The sequence below is a fragment of the Juglans microcarpa x Juglans regia genome, chromosome 1S (assembly GCF_004785595.1).
Source record: "Juglans microcarpa x Juglans regia isolate MS1-56 chromosome 1S, Jm3101_v1.0, whole genome shotgun sequence".
NCBI classification, from domain to species: Eukaryota; Viridiplantae; Streptophyta; class Magnoliopsida; order Fagales; family Juglandaceae; genus Juglans; species Juglans microcarpa x Juglans regia.
Window position 1 is genome coordinate 27,715,846 of NC_054595.1, and position 25,694 is coordinate 27,741,539.

Consider the following 25,694-nt stretch of genomic DNA (forward strand, 5'->3'; position numbering starts at 1 on the left):
ATATCGTGGATTCAAGTGTAAGAAAATTTTGAATTAAGATGAATTTAATAATTTAATAATTAAATATTTAAATGTTAAATTTAACTTAAAATTATACGGATCTGAGCTGAGTTTGTAACCAGTTAAGGGCAAAGTATACGGAGTATTGAATTTGCAGTCGGTAGTCCTCGAAATATTGAATAATTTTCCCTTTTGTTTGGTAGGTGAAATAATTAATTAACTCTTGGCTTGGCTTGTCTTATAAATAATAATATCAAGCGGGAGCGAATAGATTATTCCTTTACGATTTTGGGTAGGTTTTTATTTCAATTATTTAAATAAAAATTACTTAATAAATATGACAAACTCAAGAAAAAAATAGATATATAGGATACTAATATTTATTCATATATAATATATATATATATATATATATATATATATTTCCCCCAATTTTGACATAAAATAAAGATCCAATGTTAATGCGTATAAAGATTTCTTTAATAGAAAGAGTCTTATTTCAAAACTTGAATTCACCGACAATCTAAAGACAGTGGTACACTCTTAAAAGATGTCCTCTTCAAGATAAAGCGTGTTCATTACATTAAATTAGATCATCTAAACATGTTGCTAAAATCTTAAAAGTTCGATTAAATGCTGTATATACAATATAGGCTTATGGCTAAGAAAATATTAAAATCTACACTGTTTTTTTATCATTATCCTAGGTTGTTTAATAATCCTCAAATCAATAGATATGAAAAAGATTAATATTAAATACCACAAAATCAGTCGCATATTGGATTAAGTAACCATCAGCAATTTATTTGGATCAAAGTATAATATGGTTAAATCTTAAATTGATTTTATTTTTATTTATTTTCTTTTTAATTAAGGTGTTATGATTCATGAATGGGGCTCCATATACAACGGACTTTATAGGTTTAATTTACTGCAAAATTCCCCATTATATATTTCGTAAATACGTCCCCTGCAACATTCCCTTGATTAGATTTTGTGCTATCCAACCAGATTAAAAGCCATGATTGTTGTCAGCTCCATCAACTTGGCTTGCAATCAGGAAAATACACTTGTCAGCAGTCACACAAATGCAAATTTGCAAACGATAAAATTAGAAAATTAATTTTAATCATGGACCTTGTCTCACAATAATTTTAAATATATTTATAGGGTGTCTAAGTTTCATCTGTTTGTTTTAAAAAAAGTAGATAAATTTACGATTCATATTATAAAAAGTTCTATTTTTAATGGTGAATCTATTTTTTTAACAAGAGCATGCGACACTTGTACACTTGGTATCTATAATTACTCAATAAAAAAAGGAGTAGTGTAACACATGCATATAATATTATAAGTATGAGTGGTAGTCTCGTTCTATCAATTTTTTGTTTAATTTAAATTTTAAGATTTTTACTATTTTCAACACTTGACACAAGTAAAATTGTAAATAAAGATAGTACTTAAAAAAAAAAAAAATCGGTTTAAATAGGTTAACAGATTATGATGAGATGCACTTTAGGCTATACTTTTGTTCCTTAAAATTTACGGACAATTTGTTAGCTTAGAATAAATAATATTCATTGCCAGATAACAATGTCGGGAATTCAAGATTGAGATTTTTTTACTTGGAACCCACGTTGTGAGATTAAAGAAAAAAAAAAAAAAAAAAAAGGGTAGAATTTAAAAATGGAGATTCCAACTTAAAAACACTTCATCACATCGGTTTGGCTAATGGTAAAGGGCAGTGCTAGCTTGCTGTCCAGTTTTAATTGTTGGGCGTGCCTGTTAAGCACACATATTCCTTTTGTTTTTTTGTGTTTTTTTATATATTTTTTTTTATCTTTTTTAATATATTTAAATATTTTTTTAAAAAAAAATATTTATCAATATACTAAAAATCAATTCCTTAATCATTAAATAAAAAAATAAAAATATAAACAGTCAAAATGAGCAGACAAAGTCAAGCGGCATGTTGACATTTTTCAATGATAAATATTCTGTTATTTTTGTTACTGCAACACTTTTCTATTTATTTTGACCTAAATGCATGTTGGAGGTTTATAAAAGAGAAATGATAGAGTCATTGAAATTTTGTATAGATTTTTCGTATCAAAATTTTTCTAATTTTTTTACAAGTGTTTTTAATGATTTTATAATTTTTTTTATTTTTAAAACTATTTGTAGGAGTTTAAAAATATTTTTTAAAAAAAAATTATACTATTCAATAGAAAAAATTGATAGAATATAAGCATGTGCATAAGAGGCCCTAGGCCGATCCGTCCGCAAGACCTGCTATTGGCCCACCCAACAAAAGTCGGGTTCATCGGGTCAAGTGGAACAACGGGTTAGCTAAGTATTATATCGGTCTAAACCGAAGAAATCATTTACAAATTTATTTTTGAATCGAGTTCTCTCCTTAAATCCTAACCAACAGGTTCGCTGACTTGGCGAGTCTCCTGCTTCTTTTCCTTTGCAGACGCCGCTCTCCAAATCCCTCTTGTCCTGGCCTTCCCTCTCATCCAACTGCCCAACGAACCTCTAGTATGAACAAGCCTAGATCAATAAAGCGAAAGCTATGAGATCCAGCATCGCGGCCAGCCCTTCAAAGAGATAAGGCACCAGAGAGTGCCATGGAGAGCGTTGCGGCTATGTGTGTGACACGGATGGTGTTAGTGACATAAAGGAAGAAGCTTTTGTTGTTGCGCTCATCCTGGCAATGCTTCTCATATTTGCTTCGTTTCTTTATTCAAATCTCTTTGTTGAGCCTTTAATTAGGAAGTTTTGGGCATGACAGGAAATTGAAGGCTAAAGAAAAAGAAAAATAGGTGAGCTTGAGAAGGAAGAGATAGGAAGGGCTGGTATTTATAAGGAGAGGCAAATCAAGTTCACCTCTATTGCTTCTCCACAAGGTCCAGATCTCCCCACTCTCAACTCTCACTCACTTAGCCATTTGTGGTTTCAGCCTTATCACCCTGGCCCTCAAGCAAGCCATCAAAATTCGTGGTTTTAGAGGATGAACTTGGGAGTAAGAAAGAGATGACAATGCGGAAGAGTTGGTTCGGTATCTTTTTTTTTTTTTTTTTTGGGCTTCTTTCTTGGAAATGTAGTGCTTTGGATCATGTTTTTACTTCTTGTTTGATTTCCAAGAAAATGTAAAAGGAGTAGGAAGCAATTTGTATAAGAGAAATTGTAGATAAGATTTGGAAGTTGAAGCTTCGATCAAAATGGATAAATGTCCCTCCGCCGATGAAAAAGAAAGAGAGAAGTATTTTCAATTTTTTTTTTAGATTAGTTGGATCAAAATAGTTCGATCCGATTTTGTTTTGGAAGTCCAGTTCGAGTCAGGTTGACTTCTTAAATGGAGATATTCGGATCGGGTTGGGCACATAGCTAATATTTTGAGCTTGGATTGCAGGCCTAATAGAATATGATGAAGCATCACCCTTTATAAAAAGCATGGCGCTCTTCCATACCATAAAAAGAAAACTACCTAAAGCTGCAACCTGGACTAGAATCCATCTACCCCTCAAGCTTTTTCCGTGCTATGCACTAAGGGGAAGTATCTGTCTTTAAGCGAGTGAGGTCCCATTTAGATATTAAGAGCATTGGCTTTACAAAGTGTTGTTCAAAATTGGATGAAAAATATATATTTTTTATAAGTCTAAAATTTTCATATCCATAACTCAGAATTGAATTAACTTTTAGATTCATTAAAATCATAATATAATGTTATTTGTTAATAATAATTTTTTTAATTTTTTTTCCTTCTTATTTTGCAACTACACCATCTAAAGAAAGTTTAATGATTAATACGATTAATAATCAAAGATTAAAAAGAAGACATCTCCGATAATATCAATAACTTTTTTGCTGGCTTGGAATTATATGAGAGCATCAGATTTTTTAGCTAATAATATCATATTATATTATTATAATAAATAAAAATTATTGTAGCTATAATCCTATAGTATTAGCTCTATAGGAATTTAATTGGATTATTATTTAAAGAACAAACAATTATATTGTTGTACATCATTTATGCAGAAAAGAAGTTAGTTTTAGCTTTAATAATAAAATATTACTTTTGATGAAATAACTGTAGCTCAAAGTTTAAACTTTTACATTTTGATAAAGTCAATATAGATGATTTTATCTACATTTCTTCAAATTTTGAATATGCAATGACTTTTGATGAAACTAATGTCAATGCTCTAAGAGGTGATTCATCTTATCTCATCTTTACAATTTTATTAAATTCTCACATAAAATATAATAAATAATTTAATTTTTTTTAAATTTTTAAATAAATTAATATTAAAAATTAATATTTTAATAATATTTTAATTATTTATTTTTTCAACTCATCTTATCTTAACTCACTATCCAAATGATATTTTAAACACTTTCACATCCTTGCGCCAATGAATCTCATTCTGCAAAAAAAGGTTTAAGGTTCCGTTAGGATTTAAATTTGATCTCAACTCATATCATCTAATCTAATCATTATATTTTTTTTAAATTTTTATACAAAATATAATAAATAATTTAATTTTTTTAAATCTTAAAATAATAATAATATTAAAAAAATAATATTTTAATAATATTTTATTTAATTTTTAATTTTTAATTTAATTTATGTTATTTCAACTCACTAACTCACTATCTGCATGATTAGCCTTTTGCCTAGCTCTCTTCCAATGACTAATTCTGTTGTGCCTAGAATCATTTCGTACCAAGTTAAGAATGTGAGAGAAGAGATCTCCTCTCTCCCGTTTCCATCAAGTCCTTCCATGGTGTCCTCTCCGTTACAGCAAGCCCTCCTGGCTCTTCCTTTCTTCTCCTCGAAATAAACAAAACCTCCCATCGAAAACCCTGAACAGAAAGCTCAAAGCGTCGCTTTTTGTAGTTTAATCTCAATTACAGTTGTTACAATAATCTTGCTTTATTAATTATATATAGCGGTCACATTTTCCCAAAATTTGCGGCTACCTAAGTTGTTGCCTTGCTGCTCTGCTCATCCAAGAGCAGAGAGGCTTAAAGACAATTTTACAGAAGCTGGAGCAAAATCCAACAACAAATATCCCAGCAACATTATTGTTGTTCCTTCGGCTTCAAGGATGCTGCTTCCTACCACCTGCATTCTTCTCATATGTTTCCTCTTAAGCTCTCCGTTCTTCCTCACCAAAGCTACCCTCAATCTCACACTCCCTCACCAACACCCCGACCCTGAAGCTGTTGTCCAAGCAGTTCAAAGGTAATAGAAACACCGAGCCAAAAACCCTGCTTTTACTTTCTGGGTTGCCAAGATTTAGTCGCAATCATAAATATCCTAATCTGGGCTTTCTCCATTATTAATAAAAATTTAAAATCCCTGCCACTAAAAAAAAAAAAAAATCCCATCTTTTTCTCGATAGGGAGTTTGTTTCCCCCTATTTCATTCCAAAACAACAAAACCCCGGTTTGGGGATCCCTCATTTTCTCTCACTTCTTCTGCATTTCCCATCACTTTTCTCCCACAATCTCACCGTTCCATTTTTTAAATTTTTTTTTAAATTTTTTGTTTTTTCGCAGGAGCGTCAATGCCTCTCTCTCCCGGAGACAAATGCTCTCTCTTCGAGGAAATGACCAACGTTCCAAATGCCTCACCGGCAACCCCATCGACGATTGTTGGCGCTGCGACTCAAACTGGCAAAAAAACCGCCAAAGGCTTGCCGACTGCGCCATCGGATTCGGACATAACGCCCTCGGTGGTAAAGGAGGTCAGATCTACATAGTCACTGACTCGTCCGACCGTGACCCGGCTAATCCGGTCCCCGGTACGCTCCGCCACGCCGTGGTCCAAGAAGAACCTCTCTGGTATAGTCAGTCAAATGTAGTTAATTCACACATTTTCTCTTTGTAGCTTATGAAATACAAGCTAATGTGTGCCTTCCAACAGGATTGTATTCACTGCGGACATGACCATAAAGCTGAAACACGAGCTGATCGTCAATAGCTACAAGACCATCGACGGTCGCGGTGCGAACGTCCACATCGTGGGTAACGGGTGCATCACGCTGCAGTACGTGTCTAACGTCATCATCCACAACATCCACGTTCACCACTGCAAGCCGTCGGGGAACACGAATATACGGTCATCTCCGACGCACGTCGGGTGGAGGGGGAAATCGGACGGCGACGGGATATCCATATCCGGAGGGCGACTGATCTGGATTGACCACTGCTCCTTGTCCTACTGCACGGACGGCTTGATCGACGCCATAATGGGGTCGACGGGAATCACCATCTCCAACAACTATTTCTCGCACCACAACGACGTGATGCTGTTGGGCCACAACGACCGCTACGCCTTGGACTCGGGCATGCAGATCACCATAGCGTTCAATCATTTCGGCGAGGCGCTGGTGCAGCGTATGCCTCGATGTAGACGGGGGTACATACACGTCGTTAACAACGATTTCACGCAGTGGGAGATGTACGCCATCGGGGGTAGTGCTAACCCCACCATTAATAGTCAGGGAAATCGGTATAATGCACCGCCGGACCAAAACGCCAAGGAGGTAATTAATTTATTGTTCTTTTTTATCTTTTGGCCTTTTATTCGGTGCGACCCCACCACCTCGTGAACCGTTTTTGACTTAAGTCTGAAACTAGTGTCAGTATGTACTCCTGTTATTCAACTTTCGGCGGCGGCGCGTTCGAATTACGCTACTGGTTGTCATTTTAATTAAGATGGGACTGTGGGGCAACATTTTATACAAAAGATTCGCCTCATTTATGCGGTTCAAGAAAATCTGTATATTTTGCGGTTTTGGGGTCCACTTTTTAAATATGAAAGTAGGCTTTAGACTACGAGGCTGTATTTGGTGGTTAAAGAGTAATAAATTGTTTAGAGATTAGAGGCCAATGATCTGACACCGCAGAAACAGAAAGAAAGAAAGCAAAAGCACACCTCAGACTCGGTGCATGCCAGCCATCCCAGAGCTAGCATACGAAATATTTTCTGACAGGACACATGGACACATTTTGCATGTAGGAGTAGCACACGCCCTGGGCGCGTAGATCATAATGTGTATGTTTTTTTGACCGTTGGAGCAAGTGATGTATACTTGAGAATGACAGGTGACGAAGCGCGTGGAAACGGACGAGAGTGAGTGGACGGACTGGAACTGGAGGACGGAGGGGGACATAATGGTAAATGGAGCGTTCTTTGTGCCATCAGGGGCAGGCCTCAGCGCCCAGTACGCCATGGCCTCCAGTGTGGAGCCCAAGGCCGCTGGGCTAATTGACCAGCTCACTATAAACGCTGGTGTTCTTGGTGGGCCCAGGTACACACCACTCATCTTACCCCCCAACTCCTCTATATCTTTTACTCTACTCGCTCTTGTATCTTCAAAAACAAAAATTACCGAACTACCTGTCAATTTGACTGTCTCATCGAAGGGCATTTTATGTTCTGAATAATTACTGGATACTACTTGGTGCTCTTTTTCTGCCCTTCCTTGAAATGAAGTTTGATTTTTGGGTGTGTCCAAAGGTACAGGTTGTTTTGGTCGGGAATAGTGTCTATAGACGGTTAACTGTCTTATTTGTGTTCGTGCATAATCCATTTGCAATTTTTAATGCTTTCACAACATGTGTTTTTGCTAAATTCACTTGAGATGCCAATAGAATATACATGTATGCCAACTGCAAGACTTCCAATCGGTGCACGTGATCATGCTGGCATTGGGAATCTCATTTGCTCTGGCTGCATTCCTTCTTGCTTGCTGCATAGCAAAAATACACAGACCTTTCTTTTTTTTTTTTTTTGGTTTCTTTTTAATATAAGCTTTGTCTCAGTGCTAAACTTGTTTCCTTGAAACAAAATAGCCCACCCCGGCCCTTAAGAAGATTGTTTTACTTGTGGATATAGATAGACCTTCAGCATATAGTCTATGCAATGCTACCACACGGTATCAAAGCCAAAAAGCTTATTTCTTAAACCCGAACTTACATATATAGGAGATTGTAGTAAGGTATTGTCCATTAAAAAAGTTAATAAAATAATATTATTTTAATATAATTTTTAATATTATTTTTATTTTATTATTTGAAAAAATTAAATTATTTATTTTATTTTATATACAAAAAATATCTCAAATATTCTCAACATTCTTTATTAGTATTTATTATTTTATTATTATTTTATTATTATTTTTTATTTATTTTTATTATTATTCATTACTTTTTATTTATTTTTTACTATTATTTAATATTTTATTATTATTTATAAATATTCTCAATTATTTTTACTACCAAACACAAACCTAAAAGTCAAAGGTGCCATGTTATCTAAAAGCATAAACAGTAGATGGGATGGCAACAGTACACATTGCCTGCTGGTGGCGGTGTGTAGTTAAAAAGGCAAATGAGTGATTAGCACAACCGAGTGGACATTACAATGCCATGAAAAAAATTTATTTATGATCTCAATTTTTATTTTTTTTTATTATTTTATAATATATATTAAATGATAAATTTATAAATAAAATATAATAAATAATTTTTAATAATTTAATCATCACATCATTTTATGATAAAAGTTAAAATAATGAGTAAGATTACTCTAATGCCATAAGCATGTGTAGACAGAGTGAAAGTGTAGTTGCAATTTTGGACCTGTAAGGCTGTAAATGTCTGTGAGTGGTATAGGACACAGTACACCAGGTCATCTTTCGGTGATTCAGTTATCTCATGCTTTCCAGCTAGTAAACGTGGGCCCGTTCGAGGGTCCACTTCTGTTTGATAGAGACCTGTCATGGAGAAGGAGCTGCTGCAAACCCTATTGAAAAGGGGCGGCTTTTTTCCCAAGACTGTTTTTGCTGTATCCTATGCGTTATTTGTTTGTTTATGATCTTTCACCCTGGATGTGGAGGAGTCTCACATGACATATTTTTTCGGTCTAGGTCTCTAGGCTGTAGACAGTTAAGGTCTCTTATTTTCTTCTCCTTGCTTTCTTCGACTAAATTATTTCTCATTCATTTTTGAGTTTATTATGATGAGTTGATATTCCTACATACCAACTTTTCCTCCATAGTGGTAACCACAATTGTAACACTCGTAAGCCATGAACTGTTGTGTAAGACTGTAGGACTCGAGGGAGCATATGATTTCTATAATGTTAATATAACTGGCAGCATGATTTCTATCTACATGTTAACAGTTCAACATCGCCCATTACTTTTACATTTAAAAATTCTTGGTATTATTTTGTCGAAAATGTAATTGACAAAGGGTACTGTGTATTATGTAAAGACAAAGGGAATGACTCTTAATGTTATGATTCTTAATATCGTGCTTGGAGGAGAAAAATAATTCTTAGCATTATTTCTGTCTTCAAATCTCTGTTACAGGGAGAGCAGTCAGAGCATATCATACCCAGGATACAATGGTGGTGGGGCCAGCACCGGAACCACCTACACCGGAAATTCTGGGTCCGGTGGTGATGGGGACTACTTTGGAATGATATTTGGGGGAGGCGCCATGGCTGCGGCACCACCCGCAGCCCCATCTTCTACTTCAATCATTTTACCCCTTGTAATTATTTTAATTTGGCACACTACCACTGATCTTCATCTCCTATTATCATTTCCCTTATTATTGGCATTATGAAAGTGGTGAGGGAAAGAATATTTAGGTTAAATTCATCACTATCTAAGGAGAAAAAGAGGAACCTCCTGATCAATTTGATTTCTTGGCCACCCCTTAGTATATATTATTTATTGAGGAGCATCAACTAATCGTCGAGGTGAATGGTATCACCAATTATGAGGCCCATTTTGTTGGGGGCTTTTATTTCATATTATAGCTTATTTTTTTAGGCCTTCTGACGCTATTATACGAAACTTGATTTTGTTTTGGTTCGTTTTGACTCGAGAAAGCCGTGTAGAGCCCATCAACTATCAAGGAGAAAGAAAAGGTCTGAATGAGGTGGCGTTACGGATATCTCGTCAATACATGGCCCCATAATGTATCTTTAATCGAACTTTTTTCCCAATGATTTTGTGGTTTTTCTTGTTAGTAGTAATAATAACGTATTTGAGATGGCATGTCTCAATGTGGGACAAAATTCCCAGCCGTTCAAGTGTTAGTGGGGTTCCGATTCGTCGTGCTCTGCATGCCCCCTCACACACGTTTTCTAGCAGCGTAGACTGTGACCTCTGGCCGCATGTAATCATCACTCGGTAGAAAAGGGCATAACTGTAACCAAGTAACCTTGCTTTGATTTTCACGCCAAACATGGGCTAGGTAGTTATATTTGAGTTAAGATTATTTTAGATAAAAAATAAAAAAATATTATTACAATATTAATTTTTTGATATTATAATTATTATTTTGAGATTTGGAAAAGTTAAATTATTTATTATATTTTATATAAAAATATAAGAAAATTATAAAGATGAAATGAAATATTTTTAGAGTGCAAACAGGACCTTAGAATAGGAAAATGCGGTCTCAATACCTACTTCTCATATACAAACAATACACACCTCATTTTATTTTGATTTTCACAAGTCAATATCAAAGTAGAGAGAATATAATTGCTAAGAAAATAGACGAGAATCTTATTGTTATCGGATAATGGATATGGAGTTTAACGGTAGGACTTTCATCTTTCTTACTTGTCTGGATCTATCAAACCGCCCTTTTTAGACAGTATTTTGGCTTTTGTTCACCTTTGACAATCCAGCTCCGTTGTCGTCCGCCATCACCTGTCCGGTCTCCGCTGCTTTTACATGTTCTCGGAACTTCTTATAGATGTCACTCTTATAAAAGTGTGAAGTCCTTAGCACCAAAATAAACGAAAGAAGCGCCCCAAACAAGGTCACGGCAGTAATAAGAATGAAAGGCAGTTTAAAGCAATCACCCCCTACACAATTTAGTTCCTCCCCAGGCTTTCTCTCGAGCCCCAACGCTGCCAGTTGCTTCTTAGCCTCCCTATCGTATAAATACCCTGTTGTCTTCACATTCAGCAAAAAGGACCCAACTGGGCTAGCCACTACCCCGAAATTGTACAGAGTGGAGTAGTACTTAAGGCCAAAAAGTTCAGAGATTATGGCGAAAATTAGAGGCCACTGTGATCCAAAACATAGCCCAATTATGACTGATGAAATATAAAGTGCGTATGGAGCGCTGAATGCGATCAGAAGAAACCCAACACATGATAATAGAAGGACTAGAGTGAGCATGAGAGTACGAGGGAACTTGTACTTGGTTAAAAGGATTTCAGACACCACACCTCCGACGATCTTTCCGAAGTATATCCATATGCTAATAAGGGACGCGAACATGCTGATATCTGCACGCGAATATCCGAAGGAAAGTCCGATCTGTCCCAAGTTGTCCATCACCGTTAATGTGCCCCCAGAACGCAAGTTGTAGCCAAGAACAGCAGTAACATATCGATGCTGAAAACCGCTTGGAGTATGGTGTGGTCCTCCCCTCTTTCTACCTTCTGAAACATGGTTTTCCAGCAGGAATCTTGATTTCCTGCACTTGCATTCGGAGGCGAAAAGGTTGGCGAAGTAAACGGCAGTGCTTTTGCAGATGGAGGTGTGTCAGGGATTTGTTTCTCAATCTCAGACGTTATCGTAGACGGTGAACGATCATTGATAACTTTGTTATTGCTCTTCCAAAGCATATACTCTTGCTTAATAACGACAGCAAGTGGGAGAAAGAGCAAGAAAAGCACACCGGCAACACTACCACCGTATGCGCTTTGCGTGAATTTGCTTTTCTTCTGTACGATGATCATAATAAGCAAAAACCCAGCAAGACTGAGTGAAATATAGAGGAACTGAAAGAAAACTTTGGCCTCCTTAGGCTGCCGAGCACCCTTAATTATTCTGATGACTCGAATAAAAATGAAGGATACAGCCATTGGAAGAGATGCCATTAGGAAAATCAAAGACTTGGTGTCGTTGCCATAGAAGGCGTGGTAAAACTGCGTCATAATTGCGGTACTCAGACTGAGATAACCGTTACTCACGCCGATCACGACGCCACGGCTTTCTGGGAAGTTCTTAACGCAGGTGATGAGGGCTCCAGTGTTGGTGAAGGTATGGGAATTAGCCCCGATGAAGATGTAAAAGCACATATGCCAGACTTTTGGCCGAGCAATTTTTTGGGTCACGGCGAGCCATAGCATGAAGTACCCACAAAAATTGAAAGCTGCACCCACAGATAAGACAACCCAGGTGGGTGTGATCTCGTTGATTAGGCCTGAAACGAGGCCGATGTTGGAGCCCAAGTCCTTGAAGAAGCTAAGCAAATTGAGGGTGGATTGATCGTAGCCGAGTGTGGATTTGATATCATTGGAGTAAAGGCCGAACGAGTAGCTCGCGCCGGAGACGGACATCAGTATAAATGTTGCAAACACCATGAGCCAACGCCCCCTGAGCACTTGGAAAGCGAGGCTCCTCATGTCTGCCCAACCACCGTCGCCTCCTCCTTCAGCAGGAAACACCATTCCTTCTTGATTTTTAAGGTCCTAGCTAGGCTAGGAAGACTTTTGCAATTAATTCTGTTTTTAGTTGTAAGTAACGAGAGCGATGGCCAATTATTATATGACCTGGGGAATAGGGAAGAGAGATCAGATGAGTAAAAGAACTGAAAATGTAAGTCGTTGTCTTTCCAGAAAAAGGAGAAAGTGCATATAAAACCTCCATGTATGGCCTCAAATGAGTGGTTTCGCGGTGTATAATCAGAGCAATTCAGTTTGAATGGGAGATGAGTAGAAACACACGGGGGTTGCAATGACTGTGTTGGCGGGGGCGCAGTTAACATGGAACGTACGTAGATTTGTCAAACAAAGTGTTAAATATGTAGATAGGAATTGCATGTGCAGAGTTGCTAGATAGAAACCTGTTGGAAAAGTTCCACTTCGGCTAGTGGAATTATAAGTGCTTTGTTTAGTGGCCCAAAAAAAATGTGTGTTGTCAGTTCTGCTTTCATAAAAGTAAGAGCTAGAATTATTTGGTCTGATAAACTTAATGATATGGTTGTTATTTATTTATGTTTTCCCACGAGTTGAATATAGCTCTGATGCTTTAAGCTTAATCTGTCAATTTTGTAGCCAATCGAAATCGTTGAGTAAATCGAAATCGTTGAGCTGTTCCTTCCATTCATGAAATCTTCTTATGGTCGATTTTAATCGGGGTTCAATGTTCTATTTCAGGGCTTAAAAGAATCTTAAACAGATACCATAAAGTACTTCCATTCAAAGCCAATAATAGTACGTATATATCGTCTTCAAATTGGGTGGTCCCCATAAATTTTGGCTAAGAATATTCTAGTGTCATGGGTAATGTTACTGTATCCTAACGTATACCACTCATTTTATCTCTTAACCTGGCACTACAATGTGATACCATATGAGTTATTAAAAAAAATTTTAAAAATATATATTCAAAATAAGATTGCTCTCGAAAACATGAAAAGAGAAATATTAAGATGTTATATTCTTTCTACTATTTTATGTCGGTGTTTTAATTTTTTTTAAGATTTTTAATAAGCCACGTGACAATACTGTCATATCAAGGGGCATAATGAGTGATATAGAGTAAGGGATATAATAAAATTTTTCTGAAAATAAATCTACAAATTGATTTGACTTTATATGATATATTAGATCTATTTTATAATAAAAATAATTTTACAATCTAACGTATCACATTAAATCATGTTAATTTATGAGTTTACTTTTACAAAATCTATTTATGACTAAAGCATTAATTAGAGTGGTCAATTAATTGGCATCCTTCATTCTATTATCACTTGAAAACTTTGGTGGCATCGGTGCAAGATAAGAATGGAGGGGAACAAGAATCTCTGCAGGCGGTTTGGAGATTAATAAAATATTGTCTAGCGGTAGCAGAGGAGAAGATTAAGGGGCATTCGAATTTGAGTCGCCGAGATGAGAAAATATTGCAGCTTCTCAATCTGTCTGTTAAGCCTTAAAAGAAAGTTTCTGCTTAGATAGTTAAATGGTTGCATCAACTTTCATTTTGCACAAGGTTGATTTAAGCTGAAGGTTGATGGAAGCTCCTTAAGAAATCCAAGTCATTCAGGTGCGGGAGGTGCTATCCTAGATCGTCGGGGCAAATTGATTTTTGGTTTTTTTTTTACTCATACTCGATCTAATAATTTTGCTGAGTTATGGGTTTGATACAAGGGCTGCACTTAGTGAGATTTTTGGGTTTGCAAAATGTGGAGATTGGGATGGATTCTATGGTGGTGATTGAGCCTCGGTTTGGATGGCCAGATGAGATAGTTTAGTTTGTACGGATGAAAGGGTTTTGGACATCCAAACGGTTAGCATTCATCTATAAATTTTCAAACTCATTTCAAACATTTTTTTACATGAATAGTAAAATTATTTATCAAATTTCAAAAAGTCAAAACTATCTTCTCTCATCTCACTATTCAAACATAATTTTTTTAATAAATTATTTCATCTCATCTTAACTCAAAAAATCTTACTACTATTTAAAATATTTTATCTCGTTTCATTTAAACTGTCTATCCAAACCGGCCCGAATGGTTTAGAAAAAAGAGATGTGATCTTTGGTACTTGGAAGATTATTAAGAGGAATTGGTATAGCTGTTTGATGGGCTATGTCATTGTTTTCGCCATATTTATAGGGAGTGCAAATTTTTGGCAGATGGATTTGCACGCATGGGTGCTGCAGGTGTTTGCATGATTTGGAATGATAGTTCTGAGCTTCCTCATTGTCTCTGGGGTCATTTTCGTTTGGATAAGGGGGTTGTTCTTTTATTAGATAAAAAATGTGTTTTGAGTAAAGGCCTTAGATTGGTTTTGGTTTAATATGCTTTGGCTTTGTTGGGTTTTTTTTTTTTTTTTTTTTTTTTTGGTAAAGAACTTTACAATCAACCGGCTAGGGAACCGCATCCCACGTGGCAAAATGTAAACGACTCCATTTTCCCTCATTTCAGAATTCCCTTCCATCTTTCGTCTTCCCCACAGTTCGAAATCGACACCCCCTTTCCCCACTCGTGTTTGATTCTTTTATCCAGATCTGATACTTTTTTTTAGCCTTACTATGCATTACTGTTTCCGTCTTTTTCCTCTTTCGTCCTTAATTCATTGCTCTGAATGTCATGTTGATCTTCTCTTTTTGTCTTATTTTTCAAGTAATTGTATTGTCTGTGACTGGAACTTTTTAAATAGATTTTTTCATTTTCATTTTCTTCTCTTCCTAAATGTTACAATTTTCATATATATGTAATTGCTTCTACATGAGTTGGAATTGTTTTTGCTATTTTGCTAAATCCCAGAGACTATGAAGCGTATGCATTTACAAATGATTGTTTACTTTGCTATTATTTTGTTTTGGTTCGGTATACTATTATTATTTTCTTCATTGACTAATCATTTGTGAGACTCGTCTCCTGACATATAAAATGATGTTTAGTATAGTTGAATGAGTGGAGTGGGTTATATGTATGCAAGCAAGACTGTTAAAAAATTTTAGATTTGTTTCGTTCTCCTTCTTATTCTTAGAATCAAAGATTTTTCTTTTTTATATAGGCACCTTATATAATAAATCGGTGGACTTCTCTGCTAGTTTTATGGTTCTTGTAGAGTTTGCAATTCTGATTTTGTTTAATTGTGTTATGGTTTCATAAACATAGGTGCTTGGGCTAAGATCAAAGAGTCGAAAAAGTGTTTCAGTTCAGGTTGATTACTTTCTCCATGTGCAGGAGGTGAAGCCATGGCCACCATTAGAATCTTTGAAATCTCAGTCACTGTTGATTCAGTGGGAAAATGGTGATCAGAATTTTTTTAAGTCCTTTACTTGTGATGTTGGGGATGGAAGAATTGGAATCGGTGAGTCTTTCAAGCTTCCGGTTACTTTATGTATGGAAGTATCCAGAAAAAACACAACCAGTGAAAGTTTTTTGAAGAACAACTTAGAGTTTTACGTGTATGATGCTCGAAAGGAGAAGGCGGTCAAATGTCAACTCTTGGAGACGGCTATGATAAACTTTGCAGATTATGGAGTTATCAAAGAAACCATAACCATTAAGTGCTCAAGTGAACTGCAAGCGGAGCTTCAAACAATCGACGCTACCAGTTCTTTACGTGAACTAGATGGACGAGAACTACCACTTGTTCATGTGAAGAGGAGAGGAGCAGAGATGGACGAGACATCCATGGAGACACCCACACGAATATGATGATGCAGAGCTCTTCCAGACCCAAAATCACATACTTTTCTTCCAGAGCCAGACGCGATCTCTTCTTCTTCTGAATTTTTCCTCTTCGTTTCGTCTGTGTTATCTTTTTTTTTTTTTTAATAATAATATATTGACTGACGTGGTTTTCCGATTCGATTGCCTGTAGCAAAACTATTATTCATTATTGTTCCACGGGTTTCACCTCAACCTTTCTATGAGGATGATTTATATAAGAGGCTTGACCTCCATCTTTATTATTAAAAAAAAAAAAAAACTCAAGCATTCTTTAATCTCTGATTTCTTGAAAATAATGCTCCTAGTAACACCTCCAACATAACTATTAACTTCCATGTAATATCTTGATCTGGTAGTTATATATGTACAAACCATAAAAAAAAAAAAAAAAAAAAATCAAATTTTAACTTACTTCAATGCATATTTACCACATCAATAGTGTTATAAACTTATATAAATGTTAGAAGAATTGTAACATTGCTCATTTTTTGGTGATAAAAGTAATAGGAAAATGTTAAGTGTATTTAAGATATACTTATCAATTTTTTTTCTCTTCACATGTTAATTATTAATATATTAAAAATCATAAAATTCAAAATTCAAGCTCAAAGTAATATTCTTACAAATCAGGGTATGATTCGCTTTCCTATAATAGATGTGTAAAATCATGACGTGATTATCGAGATAAAAAAAAGAGACTTATTATTCTCATATATAAAGAGGAGATACATCACGATTATAACCTATGATAAATAAATAGATTTTCTATTCGTAAAGCCGAATATAATTTATTTAGTTAATGATTAAAATTTTAAGGAAAAAAATGGTACGAGAAAGAGCTTTGCCTGTTGTTATTATTGTTAAAAAATATAAATCTTATGACGGCGTAGTAGGAGCTCTTTGGTCAACGAGACATATGACCAACTCGACCTTAGTATTGTTTTTCTGGGTCCCCCAGCCCTCTTGTATTTGTGCCATTAACTGATCATCATCGAGGTGAATGATATCACCAATCATGAGCCCCATTTTGTTGGGGGCTTTAATCGCTCGCATATTATAGCTTGTTTTCGTAGGCCTTCTCTCTCTATTATACGAAACTTGATTTTGTTTTGGTTCGTTTTGACTCGAGAAAGCCATGTTCAGGCCGTTTGATAGGTAGAGCCCATCAAGGAGAAAGGAAAGGTCTGAATTAGGTGGCATTTGGGATGCCTCAGTCAATCTATGGCGCTTTTGTGTATCAGATTAATCGCCTTTCTCCCCTCCAATGATTTTGGGGTTTTTCTTGTTAGTCGTAAATTGTAATAATAACGTATTTGAGATGGCATGTCTCCATGTGGGACAAAATTCCCGAACCGTTCAATTATATATGGGATTCCATGATTCATCGGCTCTAAGAATTTCCCTCTTACACGTTTTCTAACGATGTAGACTGTCACCTCCGACCGCCTGTCGATCGTGTCAACATCACTAAGTAGAAAAGGGGACTATCGTAACATTGGAGAGCTCATAACTAATACTACTCATTTGATTTTAAGGCTAAATTGAGACTAATATTAAATGGAGTATTTGAAACGTGTCTCAATACCTACTTCTCATATACAAATAATACATACCTCTCTTTTTTTGACAGCTGAATATCAACGTAGAAAACATATAATTGCGAAGAAAATAGACGAGAATCTTGTTGCCATCGGATACATATGGAGTGCAACAGTAGGACTTCCATATTTCTTATTTTGTCTATACCTATCAAACTGCCTTTCATCTGTTAATTGAAGTTTATATTTAGACAGCATTCTGGCTTTCGTTCACCTTTGACAATCCAGCTCCATTGTCGTCCGCCATCGCCTGTCCGCTCTCGGCCGCTTTTACCTGTTCTCGGAACTTCTTATAGATGTCACCCTTATAAAAGTTTGAAGTCCTAAGCACCAAAATAAGCGAAAGAAGCGCCCCAAACAAGGTCACGGCAGTAATAAGAATGAAAGGCAGTTTAAAGCAATCACCCCCTACACAATTTAGTTCCTCCCCAGGCTTTCTCTCGAGCCCCAACGCTGCCAGTTGCTTCTTAGCCTCCCTATCGTATAAATACCCTGTTGTCTTCACATTGAGCAAAAAGGACCCAACTGGGCTAGCCACTACCCCGAAATTGTACAGAGTGGAGTAGTACTTAAGGCCAAAAAGTTCAGAGATTATGGCGAAAATTAGAGGCCATTGTGATCCAAAACATAACCCAATTATGACTGATGAAATGTAAAGTGCGTATGGAGCGCTGAATGCGATCAGAAGAAACCCAACACATGATAATAAAAGGACTAGAGTGAGCATGAGAGTACGAGGGAACTTGTACTTGGTTAAAAGGATTTCAGACACCACACCTCCGACGATCTTTCCGAAGTATATCCATATGCTAATAAGGGACGCGAACATGCTGATATCTGCACGCGAATATCCGAAGGAAAGTCCGATCTGTCCCAAGTTGTCCATCACCGTTAATGTGCCCCCAGGACGCAAGTTGTAGCCAAGAACAGCAGGAACATATCGATGCTGAAAACCGCTTGGAGTATGGTGTGGTCCTCCCCTCTGTCTACCTTCTGAAACATGGTTTTCCAGCATGAATCTTGATTTTCTGCACTTGGGTTGGGAGGCGAAAAGGTTGGCGAAGTAAACGGTAGTGCTTTTGCAGATGGAGGTGTCTCAGGGTTTTGTTTCTCAATCTCAGACGTTCTCGTAGACGGTGAACGATCATTGATAACTTTGTTACTGCTCTTCCAAAGCATATACTCTTGCTTAATAACGACAGCAAGTGGGAGAAAGAGCAAGAAAAGCACAACGGCAACACTACCACCGTATGCGCTTTTCGTAAATTTGACATTCTTCTGTACGATGATCATAATCAACAAAAACCCAGCAAGACTGAGTGAAATATAGAGGAACTTATAGAAAACTTTGGCCTCGTTAGGCTGCCGAACACCCTTAATTATTCTGATGACTCGAATAAAAACGAACGATACAGCCATAGGAAGAGAAGCCATTAGAAAAATCAAAGATTTGGTGTCGTTGCCATAGAAGGCGTGGTAAAACTGCGTGATAATTGCAGTACTCAGACTGATATAACCTTCATTCACGCCGATCACGACGCCACGGCTTTCTGGGAAGTTCTTAACGCCGGTGATGAGGGCTCCAGTGTTGGTGAAGGTATGGGAATTAGCCCCGATGAAGATGTAGAAGCACATATGCCAGACTTTGGGCCGAGCAATTTTTTGGGTTACGGCGAGCCATAGCATAAAGTACCCACAGAAATTGAAAGCTGCACCCACAGATAAGACAACCCAGGGGGGTGTGATCTCGTTTATTAGGCCTGAAACGACTCCGATGTTGGAGCCCAAGTCCTTGAAGAAGCTAAGCAAATTGAGAGTGGATTGGTCGTAGCCGAGTGTGGATTTGATATCGTTGGAGTAAAGGCCGAACGAGTAGCTCGCGCCGGAGACGGACATCAGTATAAATGTTGCAAACACCATGAGCCAACGCCCCCTGAGCACTTGGAGAGCGAAGCTCCTCACGTCTGCCCAACCACCATCGCCTCCTCCTGCAGCAGTAAACACCATTTCTTCTGGATTGTTTATGTCCTAGCTAGCAAGCTGGGAACCCTTTTGCAATTATTATATGTCCTGAGGAATAGGGGAAGAGAGAGAGGACTAGTAAATGAACTAAAAATATAAGGCAATGTCTTTCCAGAAAAAAGGAGAGAGTACTGCATATAAAACCACGTACGTACCGTTAATTCGTATGTGGGGAAGAGTGTTTGGGGCATATCCATCTCCAACGTTGTCAAGTGTCCTGACTTCGTATCCACGTGGGAAGAAATTTGCTTTGAAGGCATTGAAGTACGCATGCTTTGTTTTTTAAGCAGGAGACAAGCTTTTGATAATTCTTAGGTGTATGAAACCCTTCCGTCTAACCAATTTAATGCTTATCCTGATTTGTCCCCTTTTTTCTACGATCGATGCTACGGTATAGCTCATTTATAAAAGCGCGTATTATCTCTTATTATATATAAATGTGAAGAAAATATCGAGAAAATAGATCATTGCACGTTGTCTTTAGTTTCCTTTCAACTATATATGTATGTATATATGTTTTGTGTCTAATTAAGAGTGTTAGATCTTTTACTAATAATTGAGGACTCGAAAATCTCCATTTATCGCAACAAATTTTCTGTGGTTTCGCGGTGCATAATCAGGGCGACTCAGTTTGAATGGGAGATGATAAGGAGAAACACACGAGGATTGCAATGACTCATCATGTGTTGGTGGGGACGGAATCAACATGGAACATAGATCAGTCAAACAAGTGTTAAATATGTTGATAGGAATTACATGTTCGGAGTTGTTCGATTGATCGAAAGCTGTTGGAAAAGTACTACTTAGGCTAGTTGAGTTTTAAGTGCTTTGTTTAATGGTCCAAAGTGCGTTGTCACTAGTCAGTTCTGCTTTCAACTACTGTTGTATTGATTTGTTCATAATCATTTGACTGTTGCTTGTTTATTCATTAATATTGATTGGTTCATGCACGATAACTTTTGTAAAAGTAAATTAAAGCTACGAATTGTATATATATATATATATATAATATATATATATATATATATATATATATATAAGATTGTAAAGTTGTTTATCTTCTTAAATAAATCTTACTTATTAGTACACTAATATGTAAGCTTTAGTTAAACTTGCGGACCAAAATTTTTAGAATTATTTAGTCCCATAAACTTAATTATATGGTTGTTATTTATTTTTATTTTTATTTTTTGTTACTCTCCTACGATTTGAATATAGCTCTCCTTTTGTTATGGTCGATTGGGTTCCACGTTCTATTTCAGGGCATAAAAGAATTTTTCAGAGATACCATAAACTTCCCTTTAAAGTCAATAATAATAATAATAATAATAATAATAAAAAAGAAAAGAAAAGCATAGAGTATATATCATTTTGCAAAGGGCCAAAGGCCAACGTCCAAAACCCAAGACGTATACATCGTCTTTAAGTTGGGTGGTCCCCACAAATCTCCAACTCTTACTTGTAAAATGTATTTTTCGGTCAAAAGAAAAGGTAATTAATAAAATTGCAATCTATTTTTTTATTTTTATTTTTAAAAAAAAAATACGAATTACTTGAGTCCGAGACGAAGATCAAATAGAGTACTACTGTTATAGTAGAAAAAAATATCCTAAAAATAAATTTATAAACTCACATAATTTAATAGGATTCGTTAAATCTATTATATAATAAAATATAACACATCACATTACGTCATTTTATTAATTTATTTTTATAAAATTCCTTCATGACCAAATTATTTTTTTAATCTCTTATTTTTTTAACACATTGCTCCTAGTATTATATATATATATATATATAAAAAAAAAAACATTGCTCCGAGTAACACCTCCAACATAACTTCCACGTAATATTATTGATCTGGTAGCGAATTACAAACCATAATATTATAACGTACTTCAATACATATTTACCACACGATCAATAGTGTCATAGAAATGTTAAAAGTGTTATAATTGTAATTGCTTATTGTTAACATCAAAATACCCACAGTTTGAAATGAAAGTTAGATCCATTTTCGGGACGCGTTTAGATGGGTTAGGCCTCGATCGGTGATGTGCAAAACTCTCGGTAGTGATTCGGTGAGGCTGTATAGTGTCAGTTCGTACATCCATGACGATGAACAATATTTAAATGCAGAAAAACAGAAAATAAAGAGATGAACACAGATTTACGTGTGATTTGGCACTAGACCTACGTCTATGAGAGTTTGGAAATAAGAGATTTCTCTATAATAAATTTGTTTACAGTCTCTCATAGTTTCTCATTGTACTATGAAAACTGTAAATCTATTTGCTGGAGAAGAAGTCCTCTATAAAACTCTCTCGTTAAAGAAGAAGTCGAAAAAGAAACGAATAAGTCCGAAATCCAAAAGAAGTCGAAGTCCCCAATCCATAGGTTCTTATTGCCTTTTATCTCCTACCACTCATTTGTTTTAAATCACTTCTTTCATTTTCTCTCATGACACCATGATTTTTCTTACTTTTATGTCAAATCCTCTATTTTCTTCGCATTACTTTCTCATGTCTTGACACTTTCATACTAGTCTTTTCTTGTTCCATCTCTTTCTCTTATATTTTGTTTTCTAATAAGTCCTTCCAATTAGATGGGCCTAGAAAATTACTTTGGGCTTGGAAAAATCCCTCACACTTATATTTTGGTGATAAAAGCATTGTTCTTAAAAATGAGAATATACCTTCCTATAATATATGTATAAATTATGACGTGATTATTGAGATAAAAAAAAAGAGACTTATTATTCTCATATATAAAAAATAATTACATCACGATTATAACATAAATAGATTTTCGATTTGTAAAGCTGAATATCATTTATTTAGTTATTGATTAAAAATTTAAGGTAAAAAAACTGGTCGAGAAATTAGAGCTTTATTTAGTTATGTCGGCACCTTCTGGATCTGTTACGTATACGTCAGTAACATCCATCCAAAATGACCGAATAAAAACGAAGAAATGTCAAGATTCCAAGTTGTCAAGTTGGCAGTAACGCCCACCAATTCATTACATTTTTATGCCATTATATAAAATTTAATATATTTATTTATTATTACTTAATAATCATTATTATTATTATTATTTTTAAAATTTTTATAAATTTCATACACGTTAAGATAAGAATATGATATATAATATTAGGATCCACCACCACCACACAGCCCATGTGGCGTAGACAGCTGGATTTCAATCCAATCATCCAAAATGGAGAGGGTATAGAGCCTCAAAAATAGAAAGTAATGATATATACAATATATTTTATAATAATATTATAAGATAATGATATTTTTATAAAATAATATTATTTTTATAAGATATTTTATAAAAATATGTATCATTTAAAATATAATTACGTAAAATATTAAAAAAAAATATTGTGCATAAATAAAATGAAATTAGACGGAGGACAAGAAAGTACACCTACGATAACAAGGAAAAATCAGAGCAAATCCCACTACCACACCTATATGCGTGCCCTTAATCAGCATCTTCTATTTCTAGAACGCAACCCTCAATATATAATATTGTTAATCGCCTTCAACAATAGTTTCTAGCTACCTTTTTCTAGATCTCCTCCTATCGTTCAGCAGCACCATTCTTGGTCATCGCCATCTCCACCTCAGCAGCCTCAGCCTGTTCTCTGAACTTCTTATAAATATCACTTTTATAGAACTTCCTTGTTCGAAGCACCAAAACGAGGGAAACAAGTGCTCCGAGCAATGTCACCGCAGTGATTATAATGAAAGACAACTTGAAGCACTCCACCCCAATGCAAAGTAACTCCTTTCCAGCCACCCTTTTGAGTCCCAATGCTGCCATTTGCTTCTCAGCCTCCTTGTCATACAAATACCCAGTGACCCTTACATTCAGCAGATACAGTCCGATAGGGCTGGCCGCTCCCCCAAAATTGTACAAAGTAGAGTAGTATTTGAGGCCAAAAAGTTCGGAGATTATTGCGAAAATTAATGGCCATTGTGCACCAAAACAAAACCCAATAATGATTGACGCTACATAAAGTCCGTCTGCGACGTTAAACGCGATTAGAAGGTGGCCGGCACATGATAATACCAGGGTCAGAGTGAGCATGAGGGGGCGAGGGAATTTGTACTTCTTTAGAACAACTTCGGAGCCAAATCCTGAGGCTACTCTTCCAAGATAATTCCAGATGCTTACCAGCGATACGAAAGTGCTTATGCTTTTTTTTGGATATCCATATGATGTTCCAATCTGTCCCAAGTTGTCTATGGCCGTTAACGTTCCCCCAACACCACAAATTGCTGCCATGAAAAGAATTAACATGTCAATGCTAAAAAGTGCTTGGAGTATGGTATAGTCCTCTCCTCTGTCCGGCGGTCTGAATACAGTTTTCCAACAGGAAACCTGCTTTTCTGTGCTGGGTTGATCAGCAAGTGGTGAATTTGTTGTGGTACTAGATGATCGTGCAGGTACAGATGGGGGTGCATCTGGGTTCAGCTTCTCGGTGATTATTTTCAATGGCGCTGGTTCATTCATTTCTAGCTCCTTTCTCTTCCAAAGTTGATATTCTTCCACAATAACTACAGCAAGTGGGAGAAAGAGCAAGATAAGCACTGTCGCGGCACTCCCACCATACTCACTCTGCGTGAACGTCACCTTTTGCTGTACTACAATCATGATCATCAAAAACCCTGCAAGACCGAGTGAAATATAGAGGAAATTGTAGAAAACTTTGAGTTCGTTCGGCTGCCGAATGACTTTCATGTACCGAATGGTTCGAAGAAAAGCAAGGGATATAGCAGCTGGAAGCCACCCTATTAGCAAAATCAGTGACTTTGTGTCTTCCCCATAGATAGCATGGTACAGTTGGATGATAATAGCGCCACTGAGCCCCACGTATCCCTTGAGAATCCCCAACACAGCGCCACGGCTTTCCGGGAAGTTTCTAACGCAGGGGACAAGGGAGCCAGTGTTGGCAAAAGACTGCGAGTTTGCCCCTATGCAAATGTACAAACACATGTGCCAAACCTTGGGCGTCGCGATTCTTTTGGTCACGGAAAGCCAAATCATGAAGTAGCCGAAAAAATTGAGGACTGCACCTAATGAAAGGACCACCCATGGGGGTGTGACCTCGTTGATTAGGCCGGAGAGGATGCCAACATTACCGCCCACGTCCTTGAAGAAGCTGAGTAAATTGAGGGTGGTTTGATCATAGGCCAGAACGGATTTGATGTCGTTGGAGTAGAGGCCGAACATGTAGGTGGCACCTGCGGTGGACATGATCAGAAACGAGGCAAACACCACGAACCACCTCCCGGTGATGACTTGGAGTGTCAGGCCCTTCATGTCCGCCCTCCTTATAAGGCCAGCACCGGCGCCACCGCTACCTGGTCCGGCAACCACCATCGATCTCGATCTCTCTTTTTATTGTTGTTGCAGAAACACAGATATTGAAAATTTGTTGCGGAGAAGTAGTTAGATGTGGTGGCCTAGATACTCTTGAATATATAGACAAAAAAGTGTATTTCGTTGCGCAACTGTTTACGATATTCATTACTTCACCTAGATTACGTCACAATTATTCTAAAACTATTTACAACTATTCTTATTATTATTGACAGATCATTTGTGATACTCTTATTATAAATTTCATAGTTGACTTGCAGAATCCACGCGGACTCCACACTTAAATAGCAGTAAAAAAAGCATATTTCTAATTTGAATTAATTTCTATTTAGATAAGATAAGAAGACAGCTTGCGGCCTCTCCTGAATTTCCTAGCAATAATTGAATATCAAACAAAATATCAGTCTAGAGAAGAAAAAA

General features: G+C 36.5%; 4 protein-coding genes across 4 annotated transcripts; 1 reads left to right on the forward strand and 3 right to left on the reverse strand.

Annotated features, from left to right (window-relative positions):
- The first annotated feature begins 4,717 nt into the window (after positions 1-4,717).
- LOC121247816 (probable pectate lyase 18) lies at positions 4,718-9,839 on the forward strand. The gene is made up of 5 exons (XM_041146265.1): positions 4,718-5,254; positions 5,572-5,856; positions 5,939-6,560; positions 7,123-7,328; positions 9,396-9,839. Exons 1-5 carry the CDS (start codon positions 5,118-5,120, stop codon positions 9,652-9,654), a joined length of 1,509 nt encoding a protein of 502 aa, XP_041002199.1. The 5' UTR covers positions 4,718-5,117; the 3' UTR covers positions 9,655-9,839.
- Positions 9,840-10,517: 678 nt separating this feature from the next.
- On the reverse strand, positions 10,518-12,638 carry LOC121247818. Its single transcript, XM_041146267.1, has one exon. It carries the CDS (start codon positions 12,509-12,511, stop codon positions 11,396-11,398), a length of 1,116 nt encoding a protein of 371 aa, XP_041002201.1. The 5' UTR covers positions 12,512-12,638; the 3' UTR covers positions 10,518-11,395.
- On the reverse strand, positions 10,518-19,999 carry LOC121247817. The gene is given in 3 exon segments (XM_041146266.1): positions 10,518-10,702; positions 18,054-18,755; positions 18,758-19,999. Coding segments are annotated over 3 exon segments (1,818 nt in total). The 5' UTR covers positions 19,863-19,999; the 3' UTR covers positions 10,518-10,691.
- Positions 20,000-23,266: 3,267 nt separating this feature from the next.
- LOC121246860 lies at positions 23,267-25,440 on the reverse strand. The gene has a single exon (XM_041145171.1). It carries the CDS (start codon positions 25,272-25,274, stop codon positions 23,469-23,471), a length of 1,806 nt encoding a protein of 601 aa, XP_041001105.1. The 5' UTR covers positions 25,275-25,440; the 3' UTR covers positions 23,267-23,468.
- Between the last annotated feature and the right edge of the window lie 254 nt (positions 25,441-25,694).

Bases quoted from the DNA above. Each gene is read 5' to 3' on its own strand.
- LOC121247816 (XM_041146265.1), top strand. From the start codon at position 5,118: ATGCTGCTTCCTACCACCTGCATTCTTCTCATATGTTTCCTCTTAAGC. The intron at 5,857-5,938 runs GTATAGTCAGTC...GCCTTCCAACAG, and splicing joins GTCCAAGAAGAACCTCTCTG to GATTGTATTCACTGCGGACA. The intron at 7,329-9,395 runs GTACACACCACT...TCTCTGTTACAG, and splicing joins GGTGTTCTTGGTGGGCCCAG to GGAGAGCAGTCAGAGCATAT.
- LOC121247818 (XM_041146267.1), bottom strand. From the start codon at position 12,511: ATGGTGTTTCCTGCTGAAGGAGGAGGCGACGGTGGTTGGGCAGACATG.
- LOC121246860 (XM_041145171.1), bottom strand. From the start codon at position 25,274: ATGGTGGTTGCCGGACCAGGTAGCGGTGGCGCCGGTGCTGGCCTTATA.